The sequence below is a fragment of the Oncorhynchus nerka genome, linkage group LG10 (genome assembly GCF_034236695.1).
Source record: "Oncorhynchus nerka isolate Pitt River linkage group LG10, Oner_Uvic_2.0, whole genome shotgun sequence".
NCBI lineage: Eukaryota > Metazoa > Chordata > Actinopteri > Salmoniformes > Salmonidae > Oncorhynchus > Oncorhynchus nerka.
The window spans coordinates 17,390,813-17,415,692 of record NC_088405.1 but is presented as its reverse complement, the minus strand read 5'-3'; the positions used below and the strand labels follow the sequence as shown (position 1 = coordinate 17,415,692).

General features: G+C 44.0%; 1 protein-coding gene across 2 annotated transcripts in view; it reads left to right on the top strand.

Annotated features, from left to right (window-relative positions):
* The window catches only part of LOC115134963 (E3 ubiquitin-protein ligase MARCHF8-like), a 204,461-nt gene that overhangs the window by 15,319 nt on the left and 164,262 nt on the right, over window positions 1–24,880 (top strand). For both annotated transcript variants that reach the window (XM_029669086.2, XM_029669084.2), the window contains exon 2: window positions 23,691–23,903. In XM_029669086.2, the coding sequence (XP_029524946.1) occupies window positions 23,808–23,903 (96 nt within the window). In that variant the 5' untranslated portion in view covers window positions 23,691–23,807. The remainder of the gene's footprint in view (window positions 1–23,690; window positions 23,904–24,880) is intronic.

Below are 24,880 nucleotides of genomic sequence, written 5' to 3'. Positions count from 1 at the left end.
CCCCTGCCCTGCTCTGTGCTCCACTATGTCTGCCTGTGTACTGTTCTCTAAAGTAACTCAATCTTCCCCTGCCCTGCTCTGTGCTCCACTATGTCTGCCTGTGTACTGTTCTCTAAAGTAACTCAATCTTCCCCTGCCCTGCTCTGTGCTCCACTATGACTGCCTGTGTACTGTTCTCTAAAGTAACTCAATCTTCCCCTGCTGTGCTCTGTGCTCCACTATGACTGCCTGTGTACTGTTCTCTACAGTAACTCAATCTACCCCTGCTGTGCTCTACTATGTCTGTCTAACAGTGAATATTGATCCTCTCGAATAGCTCCTCTCTTTCTATGGATGATGTCAGACCCCCAACCGCTATCCTAGCATCCCTAGAGCACCTGCAGTGGAAAGAACTCTGTGGTGGTTGGAATGTAGGACAACAGTTTTTGTCCCTGAATGTTTTTGTAAAGGCGGTTTGCACAGCACCCCGAATCACACTGATAGGAGCTAGGCAGGAGGTGATTAGCAGTAGTGGGCTGCATTTATATAGCGCTTTTGACAAAGCCCGAAAACACTTTGCATTATGCCTATATGGGGGATAATTCCTCCCATTCCACTACCGATGTGTGGCAACCACCTGGGTGATGCGTGGTGGACATTTTGTGCCAGAACGCTCACCAAACATGGGCCATGGTAGCTGAGAGGAGAGCGGAATGGTAATGGTACACAATGAAACTGGAAAAAGTTGAAGGCCCCATAGATTACCTGGGCAGAGGTGCTGGCTCAGCTAAAATGGATGGGGAGTAGTGATACATTACCTCTCTTTTTGATTATGTACTGCACATTACCTGTCTCTGGATGATGATGTCATTATGGTCATTGTGCTCCTTCAAGGTTTCAGGCTTTCGGTTTTGTGGCCCTGAAAATAGCAGTTCCGCTTTACACAGAGGCCTTTCATTCATTGTGGATGTATACACTCTTAGAAAAAAGGGTTCCAAAAGGGTTCTGTGGCTGTCCCCATTGGAGAACCCTTATTGGTTCCCTGTAAAACCCTCCATGGAAAGGGTTCTACATGAACCCAAAAGGGATTCTTCGAGGGGTTCTCCTATCGGGACAGCCGAAGAAATCTATTTGGTTCTAGATAGCACTTTTTTTAAAAGATTTGATTAACAGCACATCACTTGTGTTTTGAAAGGTAAATTCATAGGTGGACACTTTATTTGTCATGGCGGTGTATATTTGATTGAACTTTAATTCATCCAGATTGGCCTCATTACAATAAATTGATTAAATCTATTTAAAAGGTTTCACAACTGACCTGGTAGACTTGATAAACAGCATAGTACTGTGTCTTTGAATTTAAATCCATAGGGAAAAGCTTTATGCAGAACTTTGAAATCACTGTGGACTGGAACTACTGCAGATAAAGAGCTTTATACAGAACTTTGAAATCACTGTGGACTGGAACTACTGCAGATAAAGAGCTTCATAGGGCGTCCAGGCGTCCATTCTTACAGGCCTCTACGGAAAAACATTCCCATAATGAGGAAAGTACAAAGGACTCCAAAGCATAACACGCATGCACACAACATGACTTTATGAGTGTAAACAGAGATGGTGTTCTGTGTGAACAGAGATCATCATCATTCCTTATTGCTTTAGTGTGTTTTCTGAAGATGGTCTTAACTGAACAGTGTGTCCTGTTACACAGCACACAGAAGCATGCCAGCTTGTGTTTGATCATCAATGAGGTTTACAGGCTGATACACATGTACAGCAGGAGTTAGTTATCTTTGGAAACGTATAATGAAAGACGTGTGTGATTATAAAGTATTTTACTGTACTTCAATACAGACCTGTGTCAATGATGATATTATACAAATGTATTTGCTAGGTTTGTTGACTACAGTGAGATAAGGATGTGGTTCAAACAACCCCTGCCACACATCGCTCTTTATTCATCAGTTCTGTTGTCTTGGATATGATGAGGGGAGGGATGAGAGAGAAGGAAGAGAGAGAGAGAAGGGAAGAGAGGAAGAGGGGTGGAGTGACTTCATTAGGAACCCTCTTGACTTGACATGTCAAAGAAGGTTCTGGAATCCTCACCATCTGTCTCTCTATCTGAGCCAGCTTTACCAGCTTATGGCTTCTGTACCAGTACTGAGTCTTTAACACTTTTCTTTGAAAAGAAACACAGCTTAAAGGCTAGAAGAAAATGCTTGTCTAAGACGTGATATGAAATATAGCATAAAGGGTACAGAAGAATGACATGTTTTTCTGGTTTCACTTGAAAGAAAAAGTGACATATTTCTTTGCAAGTCAGGGCAGCTAACTTTGCAAGCAGTAGGCTACTTCCTCATTCTCTCTCTAACAAGAATAAAAATTGCTACAGGGCTTTGTTAAGCCACAGATAAAAGTATAATTCTTGCATTTTTCAACGCATTTATGGAGGACTATATAGCATTTCTATCTGGGACATGCTAAGCCCTTTATCTCATTTTTGAACTCTGCACTGTCTGACTGCATACAGTGCCTTGGGAAAGTTTTCAGACCCCTTGACTTTTTCCACATTTTGTTACGTTACAGACATATTCTAAAAATGATTAAATTAAACAATTTCCTCAGAAATCTACACACAATACCCTATAATGACATAGCGAAATCAAGTTTTTAGAAATGATTGGACATGTTATTTAAACTAAAAACAGAAATACCTTATTTCCATAAGTATTCAGACCCTTTGCTATGAGACTCGAAATTCAGCTCAGGTGCATCCTTTTTCCATTGATCATTCTTGAGATGTTTCTACAACTTGATTGGAATCCACCTGCGGTAAATTCAATCGATTTGACATGATTTGGAAAGGCACACACCTGTCTATATAAAGTCCCACACTTGACAGTGCATGTCAGTGCAAAAACCAAGACATGAGGTCAAAGGAATTGTCCGTAGAGCTCTGAGACAGGTGTCGTTTCTTTGGCTATGCCGGATTAAGTGATATGACATGATATTCTATAAAATCCTTGGGGTATTGATGGGGTATTGTCTGTAGATTGCTGAGGATTTTTATTTATTTAATCCATTTATAGAATAAGGCTGTAACGTAACAAAATGTGGAAAAAGTCAAGGGGTCTGAATACTTTCCGAAGGCACCGTATATAGTTCTGCTTCGTTGCACATCATCCATTTGTTTGTTTGTACATCCGTACCATGCATCATCCATTTGTTTGTTTGTACAGCCGTACCATGCATCATCCATTTGTTTGTTTGTACATTCGTACCATGCATCATCCATTTGTTTGTTTGTACATCCGTACCATGCATCATCCATTTGTTTGTTTGTACCCTCCGTACCATGCATCATCCATTTGTTTGTTTGTACATCCGTACCATGCATCATCCATTTGTTTGTTTGCACAACCGTACCATGCATCATCCATTTGTTTGTTTGTACATTCGTACCATGCATCATCCATTTGTTTGTTTGTAAAGCCGTACCATGCATCATCCATTTGTTTGTTTGTACATCCGTACCATGCATCATTCATTTGTTTGTTTGTACAACCGTACCATGCATCATCCATTTGTTTGTTTGTACATCCGTACCATGCATCATCCATTTGTTTGTTTGTAACGCCGTACCATGCATCATCCATTTGTTTGTTTATACATCTGTACCATGCATCATCCATTTGTTTGTTTGTACATCCGTACCATGCATCATCCATTTGTTTGTTTGTACATCCGTACCATGCATCATCCATTTGTTTGTTTGTACATCCGTACCATGCATCATCCATTTGTTTGTTTGTACATCCGTACCATGCATCATCCATTTGTTTGTTTGTACATCCGTACCATGCATCATCCATTTGTTTGTTTGTACATCCGTACCATGCATCATCCATTTGTTTGTTTGTAAAGCCGTACCATGCATCATCCATTTGTTTGTTTGTACATCCGTACCATGCATCATCCATTTGTTTGTTTGTACATCCGTACCATGCATCATCCATTTGTTTGTTTGTACATTCGTACCATGCATCATCCATTTGTTTGTTTGTACATTCGTACCATGCATCATCCATTTGTTTGTTTGTACATTCGTACCATGCATCATCCATTTGTTTGTTTGTACATTCGTACCATGCATCATCCATTTGTTTGTTTGTACATTCGTACCATGCATCATCCATTTGTTTGTTTGTACATTCGTACCATGCATCATCCATTTGTTTGTTTGTACATTCGTACCATGCATCATCCATTTGTTTGTTTGTACATTCGTACCATGCATCATCCATTTGTTTGTTTGTACATCCGTACCATGCATCATCCATTTGTTTGTTTGTACATTCGTACCATGCATCATCCATTTGTTTGTTTGTACATTCGTACCATGCATCATCCATTTGTTTGTTTGTACATTCGTACCATGCATCATCCATTTGTTTGTTTGTACATTCGTACCATGCATCATCCATTTGTTTGTTTGTACATCCGTACCATGCATCATCCATTTGTTTGTTTGTACAGCCGTACCATGCATCATCCATTTGTTTGTTTGTACAACCGTACCATGCATCATCCATTTGTTTGTTTGTACATTCGTACCATGCATCATCCATTTGTTTGTTTGTACATTCGTACCATGCATCATCCATTTGTTTGTTTGTACATTCGTACCATGCATCATCCATTTGTTTGTTTGTACATTCGTATCATGCATCATCCATTTGTTTGTTTGTACATCTGTACCATGCATCATCCATTTGTTTGTTTGTACAGCCGTACCATGCATCATCCATTTGTTTGTTTGTACATCCGTACCATGCATCATCCATTTGTTTGTTTGTACATCCGTACCATGCATCATCCATTTGTTTGTTTGTACATCCGTACCATGCATCATCCATTTGTTTGTTTGTACATCCGTACCATGCATCATCCATTTGTTTGTTTGTACATCCGTACCATGCATCATCCATTGCATCATCCATTTGTTTGTTTGTACATTCATACCATGCATCATCCATTTGTTTGTTTGTACATCCGTACCATGCATCATCCATTTGTTTGTTTGTACATCCGTACCATGCATCATCCATTTGTTTGTTTGTACATTCGTACCATGCATCATCCATTTGTTTGTTTGTACATTCGTACCATGCATCATCCATTTGTTTGTTTGTACATTCGTACCATGCATCATCCATTTGTTTGTTTGTACATTTGTACCATGCATCATCCATTTGTTTGTTTGTACATCCGTACCATGCATCATCCATTTGTTTGTTTGTACATTCGTACCATGCATCATCCATTTGTTTGTTTGTACATTCGTACCATGCATCATCCATTTGTTTGTTTGTACATTCGTACCATGCATCATCCATTTGTTTGTTTGTACATTTGTACCATGCATCATCCATTTGTTTGTTTGTACATTCGTACCATGCATCATCCATTTGTTTGTTTGTACATTCGTACCATGCATCATCCATTTGTTTGTTTGTACATTCGTACCATGCATCATCCATTTGTTTGTTTGTACATTCGTACCATGCATAATTATTCATTTTTTTCTGTTAAAGGTGTATGTGGATTTGTAAATTAGTCGTAAAATATTCTGTCAGTATATTATGTTTATCACCTTTACATTCTGTATGTTGATTTTGTATACTCGGCAGCACCATTTTACCAAATCAAATTCAGGGTATATGTAAATATCTTTGCAAATATATGTGATTCTGATTTTAATGTTTTTTGTGGGGCCCTTCCCTCCACTAGGAGCAGAAAGGAATGTAAAGTAAGTCAAGGGTTGTTGGAGAGTTAATATATAGTCCTCAGGCTGAACTGTGAATGTCCCCAGTCATTGGCATGTAGTCTAGTGTACCATAACTGTTACCACTATACAGCCCAGCCCAGTTACATCATCGTCTGGCTCTTATCTTCTGGGCTAAGATGAGAACAGGGGCACAACTTAGAAGTGGGGGGGACATAATATTTAAATGTTTTATTTTATCCAGTCAGATAAACACTCCAAACAGCCTACCTGACCGCTCTGAGGTGTCCGCATGGTCCTAAAGCACACCGTTGCCTAGTTTTGTATCACATTCCAATGATTAAACTTGGCGGGACAAAAATGCAATTTCAGATTGTGGAGGGGACATGTCCCCCCTGTCCCCAGTGAAATTTGCGTCCCTGTATGAGAGTAATAAACGTACACATCACAGTGGCACAAAGAGTTGGGACTAGACTGTAGTGCAGTTAGTTGACAGTCTTCAACTGACTTTTGTGTAGACTTGTCAGTGTTTTCCCTATAATGAGCTATCGTTCCGGCGGGCCTCCCCTGTTGCCCACTTTATTTTCATTGTCACATCCTTTTGTTTCATTGCCATGGAAAACTCTGGTGAATATTTGTTTTTTCTACTTGGCTTCCCACTTGTGGAAAAATATGCATTAAACACTATTCGTTTTTTTACTTGAGTCTATCATTTGGAATCAATTTGTTAATTTCAATGGAAACTTCTGTGAAGGCCCCAGACCTGGATGTCAGTCTATAGGGACTAGTCTTGGCATTCTGCCTGAGAAAATAAACTCTAGGGAAAACACTGCTGGGTTTTGCATTGTTTTGATGAGTCATAACTTTGTTTAAGATTACTGATAACAGTTTACTGTTAATGGTTTATAAAGATTACTGATAACTGGGTAGTTTACTGTTGTTGATGGCTTGTTTTGGTTGACACAACTTCCAGTAAGTGTACTGAGACCTGTGGCTCTCTCGGTCATGTGATTTCACAAAGGAAGTGATATGACAACTGACACTTCTCTTTATCGTGTACTGTAAGTCCTGTGTGTGTGTGCGTGTGCGCGTGCATGTGTACATGCTGAATTTTCCATATAGCTCATACTTTCTAATGATAACAATATGGTTATCATAGTTTTTAATAACGAATAGAACCAAGCAGATTTACGATTCATAATGAACAGAAAAATGTATCAAAGTCATATCACACTGATTCCTGGAAGTGCATACTGCATGTGTGGTTAGTATACACTTCTACATGTACGGTCTTGATTTCCTTGGTTCTTCTGCAAATGGAGTTGGGTTTATAGGATGAAGCATTGCTGTGGTGTATGTCAATGGGGAATCAATTATCCTGTTGGATGAAACAGTATCAGAGTAATTTCGTCTCAACAGCTCAGGCTGCCTTAATCATCACACACATGAAACCGGGAAACCATACCATGAACTACTGCCCGTATTTCTCTGAGATGGACTGATGCAAGCAGTATTGTTTGAGAAAGTGTGTGCGTGTGTGTCAGTGATAGCAAAACAGTGTGTGTGTGTCTGTGTCTGTGCATGGCCTGTCAATCAACTTCCCCTTCTCATTTTGAATTTCTGATGTGTTTGCGCTTTTCTTCTCTTCCTGTTGTTTTCCAGGTGTTTTTATTTCATTCTGCTCTTCTAGCAAAATGTGTAATCAGTCTCCTCACCTCTCCTTGTAATTTATTCTCTCCATCCTCTCTCCTCTCTCTTAATACATTTTAGAACAAGGCTGTGACGTAATAAAATGTGGGAAAAAAACTAGGAATCTGAATACTTTCTGAATGCATTGTATGTGATGGGAGACTCTCTAGAGGAGAGAGTGTCAGTCCAACAGCTCCCTGTCAAAGGGTACAATTCACCAATTCAGTCCAGTGACTTTCTGAACCTCCTCTGGTCATCCATGCGTTTATGACTATCCTCTCTGTTTTTCAGATTCCTATCTATCATGACATGCTCTGTGTGTGTGTGTGTGTGTGTGTGTGTGTGTGTGTGTGTGTGTGTGTGTGTGTGTGTGTGTGTGTGTGTGTGTGTGTGTGAATCTCTGAGCAGTGAGCAGCCAGGTAAAGCTGTGGACCAAAGAAATATAGGCAGGACCATACCCGAGGCTATGCATATCATTACAGACAGAGAGAGGGAGAGAGACATGGCTCTATTGTAGGGTTGGGGTCAATTTCAATTCCAGTCAATTCAGGAAGTGCCTTGAAATTCCAATTTCAATTTTCTTCAATGAATTGGAATTTAAATTTGGATTACTTTCTGTATTTCCCAACCCTGCAGTAGTGTCTAGTCTAGGACCACAGCCCATATGGTTATATTAACCTACAGTATACCTACAGAGCAGAAAGTATGTGATTATATAGTATCATGTGTCTGTGTCTCATAGAAAATGTGAGGACAATGTAGTGAAATGAGATGTCATCTTATACCCAGTTGTAAGGCATTAATCCACTCTTCCTAGTCTGTGTTAAACAGGATGGATATTAACTGTGTTAAAACAGGATGGATATTAACTGTGTTAAAACAGGATGGATATTAACTGTGTTAAAACAGGGTGGATATTAACATTAACTGTGTTAAAACAGGATGGATATTAACTGTGTTAAAACAGGGTGGATATTAACTGTGTTAAAACAGGATGGATATTAACTGTGTTAAAACAGGATGGATATTAACTGTGTTAAAACAGGATGGATATTAACTGTGTTAAAACAGAATGGATATTAACTGTGTTAAAACAGGATGGATATTAACTGTGTTAAAACAGCATGGATATTCAGGAACGTCCTCATGTGTTATTAGACATGATAAAACTCTCAGCAAGACAAAATGTGTATGAATAATCAAAGACTCAATCAGTGTGTGTGTGCGTGTGTGTGTGTGTGAGTGTGTGAGTGCATGCATGCTTCCGTGTGTGTGTGTGTTGACAGCAATCAGAGCCAAGGTGATGCCATGTCATTTACAGCTGTTGTACCACTTTACCACAAGTAATTTGTCTGGTCTGGTCTGGTCTGCTCTGGTCTGGTCTCGTCTGGTCTCGTCTGGTCTGGTCTGGTCTGGTCTGGTCTCGTCTGTCTGTCTCGCTCTCTCGCTCTCCCCTCCAACTTACCACTCTGTGTTCAAAGCCCTGTCTCAGACTTCTCAACCCTAACACTCATTAGCATATATTCTAATGAGGTTGACAATAGTATTACTGAAGAGCCTGAAATGTCAGTGATGCTGGTGATTGAGCCGGCTAGCATAGAGGAGGAGGATAACATTTAGGAGAAAGGAGGACCTGTTTTCACACTACTGCTCTCACGTCTCTGTGTCAGTATTTGTCCAGATAAGTGCTGCTAGTTTAATAATGTAAGCGCATTGAGAAGGATTTGAAGCATTGAGTCTCATTACTAGGAGGTGTGTAGCTCCAAGCCATCTCTGTCACAGTCACACACACACACCAAATGTCTGCTCTGTCTATCTGATGGAAGAGGGTCAGTGCAGGTCTGGGTCTGCTCCGTGTGAATAACAAGGGTTCAGCCAGGCAGAAAACAGATGGAGGATGGATATAGATTTACCTGACAGGACTCTGGACTGGAGAGAGACCTCACTGCCTGAGGAGAGAGACCTCACTGCCCGAGGAGAGAGACCTCACTGCCTGAGGAGAGAGACCTCACTGCCTGAGGAGAGAGACCTCACTGCCTGAGGAGAGAGACCTCACTGCCTGAGGAGAGAGACCTCACCTCATGAGTGTTGTTTTTGTAAACCCTTCTGGTCTGAAGACTTTTTGATGTTGGGGATTTTGTCATGTAGATGAGTGTTGTTTTTGTAAACCCTTCTGGTCTGAAGACTTTTTGATGTTGGGGATTTTGTCATGTAGATGAGTGAAGCAGACCGTGAAGATTAAACTTACTCTGAATGTAAATGATGATATTTGTTATTTTATTATTCCTTTTAAATAGAAACAATGCCTGTGTGTCTATGCTCACACGTGTGCATGCACATTTATACGCGTGTGTGTGTGTGTGTTTGTGTGTTTCAGCAGGTGCCTCCAGTAGCTGGTGTCATGGCAACAAGGTCAATTTCTGACCAATCTGACCTTTTCATGAAGTTATTGATTGGACCATAGAAATAGAATGTGTGTGTGTGTGTGTGTTTGTGTGTACGGGCAGTAGTGTGAAGGAGGGGGAAGGCTGGGCCCGTGTCCATGTAGCACTAACAGTGGTTGGGGCAGACATTTCTCTGGACTCACTGTCTAACTGAAGATGAGCTCATAGGCAGTTATGCATTGGATGTCTCTCTATCTCTCTCTAACCCTCTCCTTCCCTGTCTTTCTCTCTCTATCTCTCTCTAACCCTCTCCTTCCCTGTCTTTCTCTCTCTATCTCTCTCTAACCCTCTCCTTCCCTGTCTTTCTCTCTCTATCTCTCTCTAACCCTCTCCTTCCCTGTCTTTCTCTTTCTATCTCTCTCTAACCCTCTCCTTCCCTGTCTTTCTCTCTCTAACTCTCTCTAACTCTCTCTAACCCTCTCCTTCCCTGTCTTTCTCTCTCTAACTCTCTCTAACCCTCTCCTTCCCTGTCTTTCTCTCTCTAACTCTCTCTAACCCTCTCCTTCCCTGTCTTTCTCTCTCTAACTCTCTCTAACCCTCTCCTTCCCTGTCTTTCTCTCTCTAACTCTCTCTCTATCTCTCTCTAACCCTCTCCTTCCCTGTCTTTCTCTCTCTATCTCTCTCTAACCCTCTCCTTCCCTGTCTTTCTCTCTCTATCTCTCTCTAACCCTCTCCTTCCCTGTCTTTCTATCTCTATCTCTCTCTAACTCTCTCTAACCCTCTCCTTCCCTGTCTTTCTCTCTCTATCTCTCTCTAACCCTCTCCTTCCCTGTCTTTCTCTCTCTATCTCTCTCTAACCCTCTCCTTCCCTGTCTTTCTCTCTCTATCTCTCTCTAACCCTCTCCTTCCCTGTCTTTCTCTCTCTAACTCTCTCTAACCCTCTCCTTCCCTGTCTTTCTCTCTCTAACTCTCTCTAACCCTCTCCTTCCCTGTCTTTCTCTCTCTAACTCTCTCTAACCCTCTCCTTCCCTGTCTTTCTCTCTCTAACTCTCTCTAACCCTCTCCTTCCCTGTCTTTCTCTCTCTAACTCTCTCTAACCCTCTCCTTCCCTGTCCCTCTCTCTAACTCTCTCTCTCTCTCTCTCTAACCCTCTCCTCTCCCTGTCTTTCTCTCTCTAACTCTCTCTAACCCTCTCCTTCCCTGTCTTTCTCTCTCTAACTCTCTCTAACCCTCTCCTTCCCTGTCTTTCTCTCTCTAACTCTCTCTAACCCTCTCCTTCCCTGTCTTTCTCTCTCTAACTCTCTCTAACCCTCTCCTTCCCTGTCTTTCTCTCTCTATCTCTCTCTAACCCTCTCCTTCCCTGTCTTTCTCTCTCTATCTCTCTCTAACCCTCTCCTTCCCTGTCTTTCTCTCTCTATCTCTCTCTAACCCTCTCCCCTTCCCTGTCTTTCTCTCTCTATCTCTCTCTAACTCTCTCTAACCCTCTCCTTCCCTGTCTTTCTCTCTCTAACTCTCTAACCCTCTCCTTCCCTGTCTTTCTAACTCTCTCTAACCCTTTCCCTGTCTTTCTCTCTCTAACTCTCTCTAACCCTCTCCTTCCCTGTCTTTCTCTCTCTAACTCTCTCTCTAACCCTCTCCTTCCCTGTCTTTCTCTCTCTAACTCTCTCTAACCCTCTCCTTCCCTGTCTTTCTCTCTCTAACTCTCTCTCTAACCCTCTCCTTCCCTGTCTTTCTCTCTCTATCTCTCTCTAACCCTCTCCTTCCCTGTCTTTCTCTCTCTAACTCTCTCTAACCTCTCCTTCCCTGTCTTTCTCTCTCTAACTCTCTCTCTAACCCTCTCCTTCCCTGTCTTTCTCTCTCTAACTCTCTCTAACCCTCTCCTTCCCTGTCTTTCTCTCTCTCTAACTCTCTCTAACCCTCTCCTTCCCTGTCTTTCTCTCTCTAACTCTCTCTAACCCTCTCCTTCCCTGTCTTTCTCTCTCTATCTCTCTAACCCTCTCCTTCCCTGTCTTTCTCTCTCTAACTCTCTCTAACCCTCTCCTTCCCTGTCTTTCTCTCTCTAACTCTCTCTAACCCTCTCCTTCCCTGTCTTTCTCTCTCTAACTCTCTCTCTAACCCTCTCCTTCCCTGTCTTTCTCTCTCTAACTCTCTCTAACCCTCTCCCCTGTCTTCCTCTCTCTTTCTCTCTCTATCTCTCTCTAACCCTCTCCTTCCCTGTCTTTCTCTCTCTCTCTCTCTCTATCCCTCTCCTTCCCTGTCTTTCTCTCTCTATCTCTCTCTAACCCTCTCCTTCCCTGTCTTTCTCTCTCTAACTCTCTCTAACCCCTCCTCTCTTCCCTGTCTTTCTCTCTCTAACTCTCTCTAACCCTCTCCTTCCCTGTCTTTCTCTTTCTAACTCTCTCTAACCCTCTCCTTCCCTGTCTTTCTCTCTCTAACTCTCTCTAACCCTCTCCTTCCCTGTCTTTCTCTCTCTATCTCTCTCTAACCCTCTCCTTCCCTGTCTTTCTCTCTCTATCTCTCTCTAACCCTCTCCTTCTCTCTCTCTTTCTCTCTCTTTCTCTCTCTAACTCTCTCTAACCCTCTCCTTCCCTGTCTTTCTCTCTCTAACTCTCTCTAACCCTCTCCTTCCCTGTCTTTCTCTCTCTATCTCTCTCTAACCCTCTCCTTCCCTGTCTTTCTCTCTCTAACTCTCTCTAACCCTCTCCTTCCCTGTCTTTCTCTCTCTAACTCTCTCTAACCCTCTCCTTCCCTGTCTTTCTCTCTCTAACTCTCTCTAACCCTCTCCTTCCCTGTCTTTCTCTCTCTAACCCTCTCCCTCTCTAACCTATCTCTCTCTAACCTCTCTTTCCCTCTCTCTTCTCTCTCTAACCCTCTCTCTCTCTAACCCTCTCCCTCTCCTTCCTGTCTTTCTCTCTCTAACTCTCTCTAACCCTCTCCTTCCCTGTCTTTCTCTCTCTCTAACTCTCTCTAACCCTCTCCTTCCCTGTCTTTCTCTCTCTCTCTCTCTAACTCTCTCTAACCCTCTCCTTCCCTGTCTTTCTCTCTCTATCTCTCTCTAACCCTCTCTTCCCTCTTTCTCTCTCTAACTCTCTCTCTCTAACCCTCTCTTCCCTCTCTCTCTAACTCTCTCTAACCCTCTCCTTCCCTGTCTTTCTCTCTCTCTAACTCTCTAACCCTCTCCTTCCCTGTCTTTCTCTCTCTAACTCTCTCTAACCCTCTCCTTCCTGTCTTTCTTTCTCTCTCTAACTCTCTCTAACTCCTCTCCCTCCCTCCCTTTCTCTCTCTATCTCTCTCTAACCCTCTCCTTCCCTGTCTTTCTCTCTCTAACTCTCTCTAACCCTCTCCTTCCCTGTCTTTCTCTCTCTAACTCTCTCTAACCCTCTCCTTCCCTGTCTTTCTCTCTCTAACTCTCTCTCTCTAACCCTCTCCTTCCCTGTCTTTCTCTCTCTAACTCTCTCTAACCCTCTCCTTCCCTGTCTTTCTCTCTCTAACCCTCTCCTTCCTCTTTCTCTCTCTCTCTCTCCCTCTCCTTCCCTGTCTTTCTCTCTCTATCTCTCTCTAACCCTCTCCTTCCCTGTCTTTCTCTCTCTAACTCTCTCTAACCCTCTCCTTCCCTGTCTTTCTCTCTCTATCTCTCTCTAACCCTCTCCTTCCCTGTCTTTCTCTCTCTAACTCTCTCTAACCCTCTCCTTCCCTGTCTTTCTCTCTCTAACTCTCTCTAACCCTCTCCTTCCCTGTCTTTCTCTCTCTAACTCTCTCTAACCCTCTCCTTCCCTGTCTTTCTCTCTCTAACTCTCTCTAACCCTCTCCTTCCCTGTCTTTCTCTCTCTATCTCCCTCTCTAACCCTCTCCTCTTCTCTCTCTAACCCTCTCCTTCTGTCTTTCTCTCTATCTCTCTCTAACCCTCTCCTTCCCTGTCTTTCTCTCTCTAACTCTCTCTAACCCTCTCCTTCCTGTCTTTCTCTCTCTAACTCTCTCTAACCCTCTCCTTCCCTGTCTTTCTCTCTCTAACTCTCTCTAACTTTCCTCTCCTTCTCCTGTCTTTCTCTCTCTAACTCTCTCTCTAACCCTCTCCTTCCCTGTCTTTCTCTCTCTCTCTCTAACCCTCTCCTTCCTGTCTTTCTCTCTCTACTCTCTCTAACCCTCTCCTTCCTGTCTTTCTCTCTCTAACTCTCTCTAACCCTCTCCTTCCCTGTCTTTCTCTCTCTATCTCTCTCTAACCCTCTCCTTCCCTGTCTTTCTCTCTTCCCTGTCTCTCTCTCTAACCCTCTCCTTCCCTGTCTTTCTCTCTCTAACTCTCTCTAACCCTCTCCTTCCCTGTCTTTCTCTCTCTCTAACCCTCTCCTTCCCTGTCTTTCTCTCTATCTCTCTCTAACCCTCTCCTCCCCTGTCTTTCTCTCTAACTCTCTCTAACCCTCTCTCTTCCCTGTCTTTCTCTCTCTAACTCTCTCTAACCCTCTCCTTCCCTGTCTTTCTCTCTCTAACTCTCTCTAACCCTCTCCTTCCCTGTCTTTCTCTCTCTATCTCTCTCTATCCCTCTCCTTCCCTGTCTTTCTCTCTCTAACTCTCTCTAACCCTCTCCTTCCCTGTCTTTCTCTAACTCTCTCTCTTTCTATCTCTCTCTAACCCTCTCCTTCCCTCTCTTTCTCTCTCTATCTCTCTCTAACCCTCTCCTTCCCTGTCTTTCTCTCTCTAACTCTCTCTAACCCTCTCCTTCCCTGTCTTTCTCTCTCTAACTCTCTCTAACCCTCTCCTTCCCTGTCTTTCTCTCTCTATCTCTCTCTAACCCTCTCCTTCCCTGTCTTTCTCTCTCTAACTCTCTCTAACCCTCTCCTTCCCTGTCTTTCTCTCTCTATCTCTCTCTCTAACTCCTATCTCTCTAACCCTCTCCTTCCCTGTCTTTCTCTCTCTATCTCTCTCTAACCCTCTCCTTCCCTGTCTTTCTATCTCTATCTCTCTCTAACTCTCTCTAACCCTCTCCTTCCCTGTCTTTCTCTCTCTATCTCTCTCTAACCCTCTCCTTCCCTGTCTTTCTCTCTCTATCTCTCTCTAACTCTCTCCTTCCCTGTCTTTCTCTCTCTATCTCCCTCTAACCCTCTCCTTCCCTGTCTTTCTATCTCTAACTCTCTCTAACCCTCTCCTTCCCTGTCTTTCTCTCTCTAACTCTCTCTAACCCTCTCCTTCCCTGTCTTTCTCTCTCTAACTCTCTCTAACCCTCTCCTTCCCTGTCTTTCTCTCTCTAACTCTCTCTAACCCTCTCCTTCCCTGTCTTTCTCTCTCTATCTCTCTCTATCCCTCTCCTTCCCTGTCTTTCTCTCTCTATCTCTCTCTAACCCTCTCCTTCCCTGTCTTTCTCTCTCTATCTCTCTCTAACCCTCTCCTCCCCTGTCTTTCTCTCTCTAACTCTCTCTAACCCTCTCCTTCCCTGTCTTTCTCTCTCTAACTCTCTCTCTATCTCTCTCCTTCCCTGTCTTTCTCTCTCTATCTCTCTCTAACCCTCTCCTTCCCTGTCTTTCTCTCTCTAACTCTCTCTCCATCTCTCTAACCCTCTCCTTCCCTGTCTTTCTCTCTCTATCTCTCTCTAACCCTCTCCTTCCCTGTCTTTCTCTCTCTAACTCTCTCTAACCCTCTCCTTCCCTGTCTTTCTCTCTCTAACTCTCTCTAACCCTCTCCTTCCCTGTCTTTCTCTCTCTATCTCTCTCTATCCCTCTCCTTCCCTGTCTTTCTCTCTCTATCTCTCTCTAACCCTCTCCTTCCCTGTCTTTCTCTTTCTATCTCTCTCTAACCCTCTCCTTCCCTGTCTTTCTCTCTCTAACTCTCTCTATCTCTCTCTAACCCTCCCTCTCCTTCCCTGTCTTTCTCTCTCTAACTCTTTCTCTATCTCCTCTAACCCTCTCCTTCCCTCTTTCTCTCTCTCTCTCTCTAACCCTCTCCTTCCCTGTCTTTCTCTCTCTAACTCTCTCTAACCCTCTTCTTCCTTCTCTCCTTCCCTCTCTCTATCTCTCTCTATAACTCTCTCCTTCCTTCCTTCCTTCCTTCCCTTCCCCCTCTCTCTCTCTCTCTCTCTCTCTCCCTCTCTCTCTCTCTCTCTCTCTAACCCTCTCATTCTCTCGCTCTCTCTCTCTCTCTCTCTCTCTCTCTCTAACCCTCTCCTTCCCTGTCTTTCTCTCTATAACTCCTTCCTTCCTTCCTTCCTTCTCTCTATCTCTCTCTAACCCTCTCCTTCCCTGTCTTTCTCTTTCTATCTCTCTCTAACCCTCTCCTTCCCTGTCTTTCTCTCTCTAACTCTCTCTAACTCTCTCTAACCCTCTCCTTCCCTGTCTTTCTCTCTCTAACTCTCTCTAACCCTCTCCTTCCCTGTCTTTCTCTCTCTATCTCTCTCTAACCCTCTCCTTCCCTGTCTTTCTCTCTCTAACTCTCTCTTCCCTGTCTTTCTCTCCTTCCCTGTCTTTCTCTCTATCTCTTTCTCTAACCCTCTCCTTCCCTGTCTTTCTCTAACTCTCTCTATCTCTCTCTAACCCTCTCCTTCCCTGTCTTTCTCTCTAACTCTTTCTAACTCTCTCTAACCCTCTCCTTCCCTGTCTTTCTCTCTCTCTCTCTCTCTCTAACCCTCTCCTTCCCTGTCTTTCTCTCTCTATCTCTCTCTAACCCTCTCCTTCCCTGTCTTTCTCTCTCTAACTCTCTCTCTATATCTCTCTCTAACCCTCTCCTTCCCTGTCTTTCTCTCTCTAACTCTCTTCCTCTCCTTCCCTGTCTTTCTCTCTCTATCTCTCTCTAACCCTCTCCTTCCCTGTCTTTCTCTCTCTCTATCTCTCTCTCCCTCCCTCTCCTTCCCTGTCTTTCTCTCTCTCTCTCTCTCTAACCCTCTCCTTCCCTGTCTTTCTCTCTCTAACTCTCTCTAACCCTCTCCTTCCCTGTCTTTCTCTCTCTCTCTCTAACTCTCTCTAACCCTCTCCTTCCCTGTCTTTCTCTCTCTAACTCCTCTCCCTCTCCTTCCCTGTCTTTCTCTCTCTAACTCTCTCTAACCCTCCTTCCTGTCTTTCCTGTCTCTTCTCTCTCTATCTCTCTCTAACCCTCTCCTTCCCTTTCTCTCTCTATCTCTCTCTAACCCTCTCCTCCCTGTCTTTCTCTCTCTAACCCTCTCCTTCCCTGTCTTTCTCTCTCTATCTCTCTCTAACCCTCTCCTTCCCTGTCTTTCTCTCTCTATCTCTCTCTAACCCTCTCCTTCCCTGTCTTTCTCTCTCTATCTCTCTCTAACCCTCTCCTTCCCTGTCTTTCTCTCTCTATCTCTCTCTAACCCTCTCCTTCCCTGTCTTTCTCTCTCTAACTCTCTCTAACCCTCTCCTTCCCTGTCTTTCTCTATCTCTCTCTAACTCTCTCTAACCCTCTCCTTCCCTGTCTTTCTCTCTCTATCTCTCTCTAACCCTCTCCTTCCCTGTCTTTCTCTCTCTATCTCTCTCTAACTCTCTCTCCTTCCCTGTCTTTCTCTCTCTATCTCTCTCTAACCCTCTCCTTCCCTGTCTTTCTATCTCTAACTCTCTAACCCTCTCCTTCCCTGTCTTTCTCTCTCTAACTCTCTCTAACCCTCTCCTTCCCTGTCTTTCTCTCTCTAACTCTCTCTAACCCTCTCCTTCCCTGTCTTTCTCTCTCTAACTCTCTCTAACCCTCTCCTTCCCTGTCTTTCTCTCTCTATCTCTCTCTAACCCTCTCCTTCCCTGTCTTTCTCTCTCTCTCTCTCTCTAACCCTCTCCCCCCCTGTCTTTCTCTCTCTAACTCTCTCTAACCCTCTCCTTCCCTGTCTTTCTCTCTCTAACTCTCTCTAACCCTCTCCTTCCCTGTCTTTCTCTCTCTATCTCTCTAACCCTCTCCTTCCCTGTCTTTCTCTCTCTAACTCTCTCTAACCCTCTCCTTCCCTGTCTTTCTCTCTCTATCTCTCTCTAACCCTCTCCTTCCCTGTCTTTCTCTCTCTCTAACTCTCTCTAACCCTCTCCTTCCCTGTCTTTCTCTCTCTAACTCTCTCCCTGTCTTTCTCCCTCTCCTTCCCTGTCTTTCTCTCTCTAACTCTCTCTAACCCTCTCCTTCCCTGTCTTTCTCTCTCTATCTCTCTCTAACCCTCTCTCCTTCCCTGTCTTTCTCTCTCTAACTCTCTCTAACCCTCTCCTTCCCTGTCTTTCTCTCTCTATCTCTCTCTAACCCTCTCCTTCCCTGTCTTTCTCTCTAACTCTCTCTAACCCTCTCCTTCCCTGTCTTTCTCTCTCTATCTCTCTCTAACCCTCTCCTTCCCTGTCTTTCTCTCTCTAACTCTCTCTCTAACCCTCTCCTTCCCTGTCTTTCTCTCTCTAACTCTCTCTAACCCTCTCCTTCCCTGTCTTTCTCTCTCTAACTCTCTCTAACCCTCTCCTTCCCTGTCTTTCTCTCTCTATCTCTCTCTAACCCTCTCCTTCCCTGTCTTTCTCTCTCTATCTCTCTCTAACTCTCTCCTTCCCTGTCTTTCTCTCTCTATCTCTCTAACCCTCTCCTTCCCTGTCTTTCTCTCTCTAACTCTCTCTAACCCTCTCCTTCCCTGTCTTTCTCTCTCTAACTCTCTCTAACCCTCTCCTTCCCTGTCTTTCTCTCTCTAACTCTCTCTAACCCTCTCCTTCCCTGTCTTTCTCTCTCTAACTCTCTCTAACCCTCTCCTTCCTGTCTTTCTTTCTCTCTCTAACTCTCTCTAACCCTCTCCTTCCCTGTCTTTCTCTCTCTATCTCTCTCTAACCCTCTCCTCCCCTGTCTTTCTCTCTCTAACTCTCTCTAACCCTCTCCTTCCCTGTCTTTCTCTCTCTAACTCTCTCTAACCCTCTCCTTCCCTGTCTTTCTCTCTCTATCTCTCTCTAACCCTCTCCTTCCCTGTCTTTCTCTCTCTAACTCTCTCTAACCCTCTCCTTCCCTGTCTTTCTCTCTCTAACTCTCTCTAACCCTCTCCTTCCCTGTCTTTCTCTCTCTAACTCTCTCTCTATCTCTCTAACCCTCTCCTTCCCTGTCTTTCTCTCTCTATCTCTCTCTAACCCTCTCCTTCCCTGTCTTTCTCTCTCTAACTCTCTCTCTATCTCTCTAACCCTCTCCTTCCCTGTCTTTCTCTCTCTATCTCTCTCTAACCCTCTCCTTCCCTGTCTTTCTCTCTCTAACTCTCTCTAACCCTCTCCTTCCCTGTCTTTCTCTCTCTAACTCTCTCTAACCCTCTCCTTCCCTGTCTTTCTCTCTCTATCTCTCTCTATCCCTCTCCTTCCCTGTCTTTCTCTCTCTATCTCTCTCTAACCCTCTCCTTCCCTGTCTTTCTCTTTCTATCTCTCTCTAACCCTCTCCTTCCCTGTCTTTCTCTCTCTAACTCTCTCTATCTCTCTCTAACCCTCTCCTTCCCTGTCTTTCTCTCTCTAACTCTTTCTATCTCTCCCTAACCCTCTCCTTCCCTCTTTCTCTCTATCTCTCTCTAACCCTCTCCTTCCCTGTCTTTCTCTCTCTAACTCTCTCTAACCCTCTTCTTCCTTCTCTCCTTCCCTCTCTCTATCTCTCTCTATAACTCTCTCCTTCCTTCCTTCCTTCCTTCCTTCCTTCCTTCCTTCCTTCCTTCCTTCCTTCCTTCCTTCCTTCCTTCCTTCCTTCCTTCCTTCCTTCCTTCCCCCTCCCCTCTCTCTCTCTCTCTCTCTCTCTCTCCTCTCTCTCTCTCTCTCTCTCCCTCTCATTCCCTCTCTCTCTCTCTCTCTCTCTCTCTCTCTCTCTCTCTCTCTCTCTCTCTATCTCTCTCTAACCCTCTCCTTCCCTGTCTTTCTCTCTATAACTCCTTCCTTCTCTCTCTCTCTCTCTCTCTCTAACCCTCTCCTTCCCTGTCTTTCTCTCTATAACTCCTTCCTTCCTTCCTTCTCTCTCTCTCTCTCTCTCTCTCTAACCCTCTCCTTCCCTCTCTATCTCTCTCTAACCCTCTTCTTCCTTCTCTCCTTCCCTCTCTCTAACTCTCTCTGTCTCTCTCTCTCTCTCTCACTAACAATTCAATTCAATTCAATTCAATTCAAGGGCTTTATTGGCATGGGAAACATGTGTTAACATTGCCAAAGCAAGTGAGGTAGATAATATATAAAGTGAAATAAACAATCAAAATTAACAGTAGACATCACACATACAGAAGTTTCAAAACAATAAAGACATTACAAATGTCATATTATATATATATATACAGTTTTTTAACAGTTCCCCCTTTCCCTCTATCTCTCTCTATAACTTTCTCCTCCCTTTCTCTCTCGAACTCTCTCCATCTCTCTCTAGCCCTCTTCTTCCCTCTCTCTATCTCTCTCTCTCTCAAACTCTCTCCATCTCTCTCTAGCCCTCTTCTTCCCTCTCTCTATCTCTCTCTCGAACTCTCTCCATCTCTCTCTAGCCCTCTTCTTCCCTCTCTCTATCTCTCTCGAACTCTCTCCATCTCTCTCTAGCCCTCTTCTTCCCTCTCTATCTCTCTCTAACTTTCTCCTTCCCTTTCTCTCTCCATCTCTCTATAACCCTCTTCTTCCCTCTCTCTATCTCTCTCTCGAACTCTCTCCATCTCTCTCTAGCCCTCTTCTTCCCTCTCTCTCTCTCTAACCCTCTTCTTCCCTCTCTCTATCTCTCTCTCGAACTTTCTCCATCTCTCTCTAACCCTCTTCTTCCCTCTCTATCTCTCTCTAACCCTCTTCTTCCCTCTCTCTCTCTCTAACCCTCTTCTTCCCTCTCTATCTCTCTCTAACCCTCTTCTTCCCTCTCTATCTCTCTCTAACCCTCTTCTTCCCTCTCTATCTCTCTCTAACCCTCTTCTTCCCTCTCCAGCTCTCTCTAACCCTCTTCTTCCCTCTCCATCTCTCTCTAACCCTCTTCTTCCCTCTCTATCTCTCTCTAACCCTCTTCTTCCCTCTCTATCTCTCTCTAACCCTCTTCTTCCCTCTCTAACCCTCTCCTTCTCTTTCATTACATAATGAAATGCCTTTCTGGTGACCCTGCTATGTAATTCATATCTGACTGTGATAGTGTCAAGTCCACTTGTTAGTCTCCCTGCAGTGCCTTGTCCTCTGGGTCTATAATGTCCTTGGGACCTGAGGGAGAGACTACCGGAGACTCCTATGGTCCCCTGAGATATCCCTAACCTCTACTGAGAGAGAAATAGAACCCACCTCTACTTCCAGACAGCACTGGATTCGTGATGCACCACTACCCCTCTTCCTGTCTGTCTTCCTCTTCTTCCTGTCTTCCACCTGTTCCCTCCCTCCCCAAATAGAGTCCTGGCACTACGGTGATGGTAGATGCCCTCCAACAGTTTTGCCCAGTGCCCTTGACCTAGACACTGTATTTCACAGGGTTCGCCTAAGACGTCAATATGACATATTCCTCTCTCCCTTACTAGTAGCCTACATCTCCAGTGTTGGCACACACACACACACACACACACACACACACACACACACACCACACACACACAAACGTGTACACGGATCCACATCAACACATGCAGGCACAAAATCTCTCACACACATGCACATGCACGCACGCACACACATCCACACACCAGAGGGGTTGAACCTTACAGTAATTGCAGTCAGTGGCTGTGCACTGCAGATGGCTGCATTAGCAGAAGTGGAAACCATATATTTATAAAGTGTATTTTCATAACTTCTCACCTTGGGCTGCTTCAGGCCCTGTCAATATGTTATCAGGGTGATTCTTCACCAAACCAGGACAAAAAAAGACCATGATTTTTCTTCTTCTCACATTTAATCCATATAATGGTCATTTGGAAGAAGTATTGTTGACATATATTAGATATTTGTATCTAAAACCATAATTGAGAAATTATTTATAAAAGTTGGATATTTGACATTTAAGACTCCATGATGTTTTATCTGTAGGTGCTACAGGTCTCCTGTAAGACTCCATGATGTTTTATCTGTAGGTGCTACAGGTCTCCTTTAAGACTCCATGATGTTTTATCTGTAGGTGCTACAGGCCTCCTTTAAGACTCCATGATGTTTTATCTGTAGGTGCTACAGGCCTCCTTTAAGACTCCATGATGTTTTATCTGTAGGTGCTACAGGTCTCCTTTAAGACTCCATGATGTTGTATCTGTAGGTGCTACAGGTCTCCTTTAAGACTACATGATGTTTTATCTGTAGGTGCTACAGGTCTCCTTTAAGACTACATGATGTTTTATCTGTAGGTGCTACAGGCCTCCTTTAAGACTCCATGATGTTTTATCTGTAGGTGCTACAGGCCTCCTTTAAGACTCCATGATGTTTTATCTGTAGGTGCTACAGGCCTCCTTTAAGACTCCATGATGTTTTATCTGTAGGTGCTACAGGTCTCCTTTAAGACTCCATGATGTTGTATCTGTAGGTGCTACAGGCCTCCTTTAAGACTCCATGATGTTTTATCTGTAGGTGCTACAGGCCTCCTTTAAGACTCCATGATGTTTTATCTATAGGTGCTACAGGTCTCCTTTAAGACTCCATGATGTTTTATCTGTAGGTGCTACAAGTCTCCTTTAAGACTCCATGATGTTTTATCTGTAGGTGCTACAGGCCTCCTTTAAGACTACATGATGTTTTATCTGTAGGTGCTACAGGTCTCCTTTAAGACTACATGATGTTTTATCTGTAGGTGCTACAGGCCTCCTTTAAGACTCCATGATGTTTTATCTGTAGGTGCTACAGGTCTCCTTTAAGACTACATGATGTTTTATCTGTAGGTGCTACAGGTCTCCTTTAAGACTCCATGATGTTGTATCTGTAGGTGCTACAGGCCTCCTTTAAGACTCCATGATGTTGTATCTGTAGGTGCTACAGGTCTCCTTTAAGACTCCATGATGTTGTATCTGTAGGTGCTACAGGCCTCCTTTAAGACTCCATGATGTTGTATCTGTAGGTGCTACAGGTCTCCTTTAAGACTCCATGATGTTGTATCTGTAGGTGCTACAGGCCTCCTTTAAGACTCCATGATGTTGTATCTGTAGGTGCTACAGGTCTCCTTTAAGACTCCATGATGTTTTATCTGTAGGTGCTACAGGTCTCCTTTAAGACTACATGATGTTTTATCTGTAGGTGCTACAGGTCTCCTTTAAGACTCCATGATGTTGTATCTGTAGGTGCTACAGGTCTCCTTTAAGACTACATGATGTTTTATCTGTAGGTGCTACAGGTCTCCTTTAAGACTCCATGATGTTGTATCTGTAGGTGCTACAGGTCTCCTTTAAGACTACATGATGTTTTATCTGTAGGTGCTACAGGTCTCCTATAAGACTCCATGATGTTTTATCTGTAGGTGCTACAGGCCTCCTTTAAGACTCCATGATGTTGTATCTGTAGGTGCTACAGGTCTCCTTTAAGACTCCATGATGTTTTATCTGTAGGTGCTACAGGTCTCCTATAAGACTCCATGGTGTTTTATCTGTAGGTGCTACAAAGTGAACACTGGTGTCATATGAAGCTTTACCACTTGCTCTGTAATATGATTAGTATTTTTATTTCATTAAAAAATTTTATACAATTATTTATGAATATTGGAAAATATATCATTCCTCCAAATGACCATTCTATGGATTAAATGTTGTGCAAATCCTCTTTTTTTGTCCTGGTTTTGTGAGTCTTCTCTCACCCTCGATGTGCTATTATGGGATGATCGTACTATAGTTTTAGATTTCACAACATGGGCTGTTCAGACTCTTCTCTCTGTCATTGTGTAGTCATCACTCTGATAAAGAAAGAAAGGAAAATTCAAATATCTTTTTCAAATAAGTGTGAGTGTTGTTTATGTACTGTATGTCTAACCCTGTCTCTCCTCTTTCCACTCTTTTTCCTCTCCAGAGCAGTGCAGGCTACGGTAGGAGTAGTGTTTTGGCCAGCCATGCCTGTTGCCGTGGCAGCAGCAGCAAGACAGGAAGTGTGTGTGTGAGTACGCCCAGTCCGGTGGTTTCCGCGGGGATGAACATGCCACTGCACCAGATCTCTGTCATCCCCCGTGATGTCCCTTCCTCCCGGGTCAGCAGCAGCGGAAAGGCCAAGGACAAAGACAAACAGGTAGGGTCAAAGGTCATGATCTTCTTGTGGGGCGTTTTGGACGAGGACGTTGTTTGGTACAACATTCTTTTGGCAGTATGGAACACTTTTAAAAAACCAAATAGCAGGACTCATTGTGACCCACACTGTCATGTGTTGATACTGCAGGAGACACGTGTGTGTGTGTGTGTGTGTGTGTGTGTGTGTGTGTGTGTGTGTGTGTGTGTAGAGAGAACTGCTCAGTTCACTAAATGCTGTTTGACTGAGGCCCCATCACAGAGCATCACAGTAGAGGCTTCACTGCTGAGCGGAATTGGTTTAACAAGGACAAGCTTTCAGTTTGCAAATGGTTTCGTGCTGCTATGATGAGTCAGAAGGTCAAAGGAGGATGAGAGTGTGTGTGTGTGTTAGGCTTGGACGATATAGCGGAGACCGGTGTATTTAGACATACGAACAGTATGATTTTCAATACCCAGGAGTTGGGGGCCCCTCCCCTTGCGGGGACTGCGGAGGTGCGTGCTATGCCACCCTCCCCTTGCGGGGACTGCAGAGGTGCGTGCTATGCCACCCTCCCCTTGCGGGGACTGCGGAGGTGCGTGCTATGCCACCCTCCCCTTGCGGGGACTGCGGAGGTGCGTGCTATGCCACCCTCCCCTTGCGGGGACTGCGGAGGTGCGTGCTATGCCACCCTCCCCTTGCGGGGACTGCGGAGGTGCGTGCTATGCCACCCTCCCCTTGCGGGGACTGCGGAGGTGCGTGCTATGCCACTGCTTATAAGTTAACTATCTTAGATGTGCCAATTCAATTATATCCAGCTCTGGGCACCAACTATGCATTTGGTTTGCTAACTTGCTAGCTACGTGGCTAGAAGGCAAGATCAAGCTTCTTGGTTACAGCAGAAACGATCAATCCCCTCCAGGATCAAGATCGATGTTGCCTAAATTGTTTTGTGTGTCTTTTTAACTAAATAGCGCTCCTTGTGTGCACTTCCAGTAATA